At 39.6% G+C, this 8,067-nt stretch overlaps 1 protein-coding gene across 1 annotated transcript in view; it reads left to right on the forward strand.

Annotated features, from left to right (window-relative positions):
- LOC147664895 (uncharacterized) overlaps positions 1–2,950 on the forward strand; it is a 119,973-nt gene extending 117,023 nt beyond the window's left edge. Inside the window, 4 exon segments of the mRNA XM_086949910.1 lie at positions 393–1,444; positions 1,613–1,844; positions 2,097–2,895; positions 2,897–2,950. Coding sequence (XP_086806036.1) covers positions 393–1,444; positions 1,613–1,844; positions 2,097–2,895; positions 2,897–2,950 — 2,137 coding nt within the window.
- Positions 2,951–8,067: the final 5,117 nt, after the last annotated feature.

Genomic DNA, 8,067 nt, shown 5'->3' on the forward strand with positions numbered 1-8,067 from the left:
CCTACAAAGATACCTTCTACATATTAGGAGTGTGGCAAATATTTGGTGGCTATCGCATTTTATTGTTAAAACAGAAATCAAACGTGGAAAATACTGCACACATAAGTGTGTGAGAAAAAGCCAAGTGCTTTATCAGACATGTCGGCCCATCAGGAAATGCAGTCATGGGATATAGACAAATATATACCCGACCCACAGACACTAACCAAGAAAGAGGAATCATACACATACAAAAAGAGCTTTAGTTTGTCATCACTATGCAAGCTTCATCAGCAAACCTACACAGGAGAAAAAACATTCAAGTGCAGTGAATGTGTAAAGAGCTTTGGTCAGTTATCAGTCCTACAGATACATCAGCATACACACACGAGGGAAAAGTCATATCATTGCAGTGAATGTGCAAAGTGCTTTAGTCACTTATCAAACCTCCAACAACATCAGCGAATACACACGGGGGAAAAACCATTCAAGTGCAGTGAATGTGCAAAGTGCTTTAATCACTTATCATACCTTCAAACACATCAGCGAATACACACAGGGGAAAACCCATTCAAGTGCAGTAAATGTACAAAGTGCTTTAGTCAGTTATCAAAACTTAAAAGACATCAGCTAATACACACAGGGGAAAAACCATTCAAGTGCAGTGAATGTGCTAAGTGCTTCAGTCTGTTATCATACCTTCAAACACATCAACGAACACACACGGGGGGAAAACCGTTCAAGTGCAGTGAATGTGCAAAGTGCTTTAGTCAGTTATCACACCTTCAAAACCATCAGCGAATACACACAGGGGAAAAACCATTCAAATGCAATGAATGTAGTAAGAGCTTTAGTCAGGTGTCAGACCGAAAACGTCATCAGCGAACACACACGGGGGAAAAACCTTATCATTGTAGTGAATGTGACAGTAGTTTTCGCAACTCTTCAGCATTAAGGGTTCATCAGCGAACACACACAGGGGAAAAACCATTCAAGTGCAGTGAATGTGCAAAGTGCTTTAGTCAATTATCAAACCTTCAAAAACATCAGCGAATACACACAGGGGTAAAACCATTCAAGTGCAATGAATGTGGGAAGACCTTTAGTCAAATATCAGAACGAAAAAGTCATAATCGAATACACACGGGGGAAAAACCATTCAAGTGCAGTGAATGTGGGAAGAGCTTTAGCCAGATATCAGCCCGAAGAAGTCATCAGCGAACACACACGGGGGTAAAACCTTATCATTGTAGTGAGTGTGACAGTAGTTTTCGCGAATCTTCATCATTAAGGTCTCATCAGCGAACACACACAGGGGAAAAACCATTCAAGTGCAGTGAATGTGCAAAGTGCTTTAGTTACTTATCAAACCTTCAAGATCATCAGCGAATACACACAGGGGAAAAACCATTCAAGTGTAATGAATGCGGGAAGAGCTTTAGTCGGATATCAGACCGAAAACGTCATCAGCGAACACACACGGGGGAAAAACCTTATAATTGAAGTAAATGTGACAGTAGTTTTCACGACTCTTCAGCATTAAGGTATCATCAGGGAACACACACAGGGAAAAAAACATTCAAGTGCAGTAAATGTGCAAAGTGCTTTAGTCAGTTATCACACCTTGAAAGACATCAGTGAACACACACGGGGGAAAAACCGTTCAAGTGCAGTGAATGTGCAAAGTGCTTTAGTCTGTTATCACACCTTCAAACACATCAACGAACACACACGGGGGGAAAACCGTTCAAGTCCAGTGAATGTGCAAAGTGCTTTAGTCAGTTATCACACCTTCAAAAACATCAGCGAACACACACAGGGGAAAAACCATTCAAGTGCAGTAAATGTGCAAAGTGCTTTAGTCTGTTATCACACCTTCAATGTCATAATCGACCACACACGGGGGAAAAACCATTCAAGTGCAGTGAATGTGCAAAGTGCTTTAGTCGGTTATCACAACTTCAAAGACATAAGCGAACACACACAGGGGAAAAACCTTTCAAGTGCAATTAATATGTAAAGAGCTTTAGTCAGTTATCAGACCTAAAAGGTCAGCAGCGAACACACACGGGGGAAAAACCCTATCATTGTAGTGAATATGACAGTAGTTTTTGCAGCTCTTCAGCATTAAGGTATCACCAGCGAACACACACAGTAGAAAAACCATTCAAGTGCAGTGAATGTGCAAAGTGCTTTAGTCACTTATCAAACCTCCAAAATTATCAGCGAATACACATAGGGGAAAAACCATTCACGTGCAATGAATGTGGGAAGAGCTTTAGTCAGATATCAGACCGGAAACGTCATCAGCGAACACACACGGGGGAAAAACCTTATCATTGTAGTGAATGTGACAGTAGTTTTCGCGACTCTTCAACATTAAGGTATCATCAGCGAACACACACATGGGAAAAACCATTCAAGTGCAGTGAATGTGCAAAGTGCTTTACTCCCTTATCAAAGCTTCAAAAACATCAGCGAATACACACAGGGGAAAAACCATTCAAGTGCAATGAATGTGGGAAAAGCTTCAGTCAGATATCAGACCGAAAACGTCATAATCGAACACACATGGGGGAAAAACCATTCAAGTGCACTGAATGTGGGAAGAGCTTTAGTCAGATATCAGCCCGAAAAAATCATCAGCGAACACACACGGGGGTAAAACCTTATCATTGTAGTGAATGTGACAGTAGTTTTCGCGACTCTTCAGCATTAAGGTATCATCAGCGAACACACACAGGGGAAAAACCATTCAAGTGCAGTGAATATGCAAAGTGCTTTACTCACTTATCAAACCTTCAAAAACATCAGCGAATACACACAGGGGAAAAACCATTCAAGTGCAATGAATGCGGGAAGAGCTTTAGTCAGATATCAGACCGAAAACGTCATCAGCAAACACACACGGGGGAAAAACCTTATTATTGTAGTGAATGTGACAGTAGTTTTCACAACTCTTCAGCATTAAGGTATCATCAGGGAACACACACAGGGAAAAAAAACATTCAAGTGCAGTGAATGTGCAAAGTGCTTTAGTCAGTTATCACACCTTCAAAGACATCAGCGAACACACGGTTGAAAAAAGTGTCTAAATTTGCGATTTTTCCTTTGGATTATGTCCTCTTCATATTCATCCAAGATTTTGTTCAGGATATCATAGTTTTTCATTGTAATATCACCCCAATGTGCTTCCTCAATTCGTTTGGATAAAGTATCAACCTCTGATTTGTTTTTTTTCAAATTCTTCTTGCGCTATATCTATTAGCTGTCTTAGCATGTTATTGGAGACTGCGTAGATTTTCTTCCCAAAGTAGTAATTTTTCAGGAGGAAAGATAAGAACTCGTAATCCACGAGGGATAAGATTGTGTTCCAGATATTTTTTGAGTGATGCTCCTTCCCACCATTTGGAGGTTTCTTTTTTGGCTACTTTCTCCAATGCTTGAAATGTACTTATAGCTGATAATAAATTAGTTGAGCTCGATGTTTTGCTAATGCCAGCGCCCGAGGGGTCAAATGCTTCTTCTAATCTATTGTTTCGTCTTTCGCGTCGATTTGTATAGGTGGACATTTTGGATTAGGATCTTTTTATGCACCAATGCTTTGTTTTCTGGCAAATGTCGATTTATTGATGTAGGCTAATCATTTGATATCTTATGATATGGTCCTGGATAATCCGTAATTTAAATTTTCAACAAAAACAATAGGTCCAAGGATTCCAGGCCTATATCTGTTTTCACAATTTTTATAGAGGCAAGGAAATCGTACTGAAAGCTCTGGATCCTATGAGCTTCAAAATTGCAAAGTTTTGAGGAAAGTATGAGTATGTCTTCCGGTTCTGTAGATGTTTTCATTTGAGGCTTTATCCTTTTTCCTTGGGTGCACAGTGCCGTTCAGACGTAAAAAATTCATTCCATTTTCATTAAAGTTTTTCCAAACAAGTCCTTTATTGATTCAAGATTGAACACAAACAGCCGACACGTGTTTCGCCCTGTGTGGCGAGTGGTGCCAGGGCTTTCTCAAGGCTGTAAATAAAAATAAAGTGTATTTTATCAAAAGATTTCTCTGTAGTTTGAGTGACCCCAAGAGAGCAGAAGTAAAGAAACCAAAGAGTGCAGAGGAATAAGTGGCGCAAGGGGAGTCTTCAAATTGCAGATTTTTAAAGAACATTTTTTCATTTTTTGATTGGATTAAAATACCAAGGCAGAGCTTCTAAACTAAGTTCAGAGGTTCCTTAGAGAAGAATATAACTAAGTAACATATGTGTATATGTCAGAAAAGGTAGGGGGAAGGGGTGATAAGGAAGAAGAAAAAGAAGAAGAGTGAACATTCCAATATAAAAAGTGATATTTACATGTAGTAGTTAGTAATCAGATATTATAGATCGTGGAGACAATTGCATCATTTTGAACTATTATACCACATTCCAGGTGATGCATGCAATCTGATATAAGGGACCCTATTTTGCCTTACAAGAATAGATAGAAGTGAGATTTTAGAAAAGGGAATATGAAAACACCCACAGTGTCTGTGCAAGGGATAGCATTGAACTTTTACAGAAATAGTAACAATACCTATTTCAATTTCATTTGAAAATTCTGTGTGTTTCTTCAGTTTTCATCTTTTTGTATAATTAAACAAAAGATGGTTTCCCAAACTTAATTATGTAGATAAAATAACTCATTGATTGCTGGGAATATTTGAAGAGCTTTAGTCAGTTTTTAACTCATGAAAACATCAACAAACACACACAGAAGGAAAGCCACTCAAGTGCAAAGTCATCACACCTACAAAACCATCAGTGAACACAGGGGAAAAAAACATTCAACTGCAGTGATTGTGTGAAGAGCTTTAGTCGATTATCAAACCTCCAAACAACTCAGCGGACACACAGGGGAGAAAAGCCCTATCATTGCGGTGAATGTGACAGCAGTTTTCGCTTCTCTTCAGTATTAAGGTATCATCAGCGAACTCACACTGGAGAAAAACCATTCAAGTGCAATGAATGTGGGAAGAGCTTTAGTCAATTATCAGACCTACGAACACATTAACGAATACACACAGGTTAAAAACTATATGATTGCTGTGAATGTTTGAAGAGCTTTAGTCAGTTATCAATGCTACGAAAACATCAACAAACACACACAGGCGGAAAGCCACTCAAGTGCAATGAATGTGGGAAGAACTTTTGTCGACGATTAGAGCTACAAAGTCATCAGTGAACACACGGGGAAAACATAGAAGGGCACTGAAAGTGAGAAGGGCTTTTGTCAATTTTCGATCCCACACAACCCTCAGTGAATACACTCCTTCATTTAAATCACATGGAAATAATCCTAGAGATGCAGAGATTCCGGAAAGAACTTAAGAACATCAAAAATAATATTGACCCTTCTGAAGACATAGAAAAGAGCAAAACAGTGCAGTTATTGTGAGAGGAATGAATTATGGAAAAAGATAAAATTCAAATTATGTAGGACATTGAAATACCAGATGATAAAAGACCCGAATAGCAGTAAAGAAGAAAATCAGATAACAGTATTTGCAGAATTATAAAAGTGTTTGTTTCCAGTGATTGTTCACTTTCGTACACATAGCAAAGTGACATTATGTACCAGGATACACAGTGGAAGACAAGCACAATGTGGATTAAAAGAAAAGAAACATTGTTGATTTTTATTTGGAGAAGAAGAGATACAAAGGAAAATATTCAATCGCCCCTGACCACACTACCTGTAAAAGCAACACTGAACAATACTGGGACTAACAGTGGTATTTTCAGCTAACTTGTTGGATTAGTGATAACACCTATAAACCCAACACACCCAGAGTGGACATGTTGTCAGGGCTCTGGAGATGGAAGCTTCATTGGTAAAATGCATGTACTACTATTAACAAATGCAACTGCAGTATATGTAAAGAAATAAAGCGAAGCACAGATGTTCAAGAAAAAAACTATTTTTAGATATAAAAGAGCATATACCTTGTTTTTAAGTAACGTTTGATGGATCAGCTCGTGCCTTGCGCCTGCTTACTAAGTGGGACCCGTGGCTCCTCTCCGACTTGGCTCTCCCTATTCATTTTGAGACTTGCCAAACTCTACTTTGTACCAGAATTGAGCCATTGTATGCAGTAGACTCTGTTTGAAGAATTTGGTGAAATAGCGAAATCCCACATCAAAAGCATATATGTGCCAGGACAATCAGTTGCACTCCCAGCAACTCATCTTCCACAATTGATTGTCCCTTGTCCTCAAATGTTCTGAAGGATTTGTCGTATGAATACCAGAAGTGGCAGTGACATTCATGAAGCTAAAGCTAACAGGAGTGTGTGGGATATAGAGAGGGGGAGAGATAAAGAGAGTGAGAGTGACAAAGAAAGGGGGAGAAAAAGAACGAATTGGAAGGAGGGGGAATGGTACGTTATGTGTTCTCATCTAAAAATAGAAGAAGCAGCTGAATACATGCCAATGTGTGACATCACCAGAGAAATGGGCTGAACACCTATGAGTTTAATGTTTATTTTTAATACCTATAGACCATGTCATGCCAATGAAGAGGGCACAAGTAAGGAAAATAGTGAAGGAGCCCATTATCATATGCAAATCACAGTGACGTCACATGTAGTGACAGCACAAGAAGTGATGTCAGACCCTTATAATAATTTTCACGTGAAAGGTTGACGGCCTGTTTTAAAAACAATAAACAATAAACATAAAATAATGTAAAAATAAGTTTTTGGTTTCAGTTTTTTACATCATGTGTTTTGCCCACTATTAGTTTGTAACTAAACTCGGAAATGACTGAAAGTGTAAATAAAATGTGCTTTTAATTTGCGCTTGTTTCATGACGTTATTCTTTATCCAGCCCCTAAACCCCAAAGTGTTTCACATTTACAATGTATTAAGCAATAGAAGGACTAATTTTGTTAAGTTCTCTTCCTCTCTTGCGCCACTCACACAAACACTCAGAGGCCTGTGTCTGCAGTGCTGGGGCACAAAGTAACAATTACCAGTTGCAGGCTAAGGAGCTAAGTGGAACTGAGTCCCGTTTCTAGATGATAGTGGGGGGACCCCTTCAAACTGTGGCTACCCTCCGACTTGTGCCCTGCTGATAAAGCAATAGTGAATTTGAATAATTTATGATGAATTGAAATGAGAGAAAGAGAAGAACAGAGCAAGGTGCAGGATATATTAAAGAAAATGAAAAAAAGAGACACAAGACTTTAACCTGTTCTGTGTACTAGCACTTTACGTAAACAAGTTGTGCTGTGCGTTGTGAACAGGCTGTCACGCCTTTGTATGTAAATGAGCTTCTGTGACCAGACACCCCAGGCTCCCATCTCTTCTAGCACGGATGATAATGTGAACACTGTAAGGTAATCACAAACTAGGACTAAATTGAGAAACAATTGGCTTCCAGGTCACACAACTGTTGTTATGTAGTTCTTTATTAATTCTTTTTCATTTACTTTAATTTGCAGCATTCCTCCAGGCTACTTTTTCTCAGTATTACACTTCAGGTCGCTCATTTGTCGGCATGGGTTTTGTCCTCACACTAGTCTAGGACAGGCCTTCTCAAGGTAGAAGGCGCTGTAATAGGAATAATAAATCAGACATATATGAAATTGTATGTAAACAAATGTGTGCCTTTCAGTTATCAGGCACCACCCGACTCACATTTACACTTGTAATTGAGCACCAGACTAAAGTGACTCCTCCCTGTATAAGTATGTGCCATCAGTAATCGGGCTGATGGTTCCGCTGATGGCACAGCAAATACAGTTTCTGGGATTGTGCGCATTGGCCTAAATTTTAATTGCTGAAGTTGCACGCAGTTTCGCTGATGCGCACAGTTAATAAGGCTTGTGGATATTGCGCACTGTAAGCAGATCACTGAAGTTCACCCTTAAGTAGTAACTAGGTCAAAACATAGTACGTGGGGCGTGGCCGGGTGCCAGCGAAGATGGCCGCCTGACTCGGGAGCTCCATGAAGCCGAGCCTTCATCCCGCATAAATCTGCTCAATATCCGGAGAATCCTACACTCCATATGCGGCGCTGAATCGGCGCTAGGAAGGGGCACCGACT

Source organism: Lissotriton vulgaris, unplaced genomic scaffold (genome assembly GCF_964263255.1).
Source record: "Lissotriton vulgaris unplaced genomic scaffold, aLisVul1.2 SCAFFOLD_680, whole genome shotgun sequence".
Lineage (NCBI taxonomy): Eukaryota > Metazoa > Chordata > Amphibia > Caudata > Salamandridae > Lissotriton > Lissotriton vulgaris.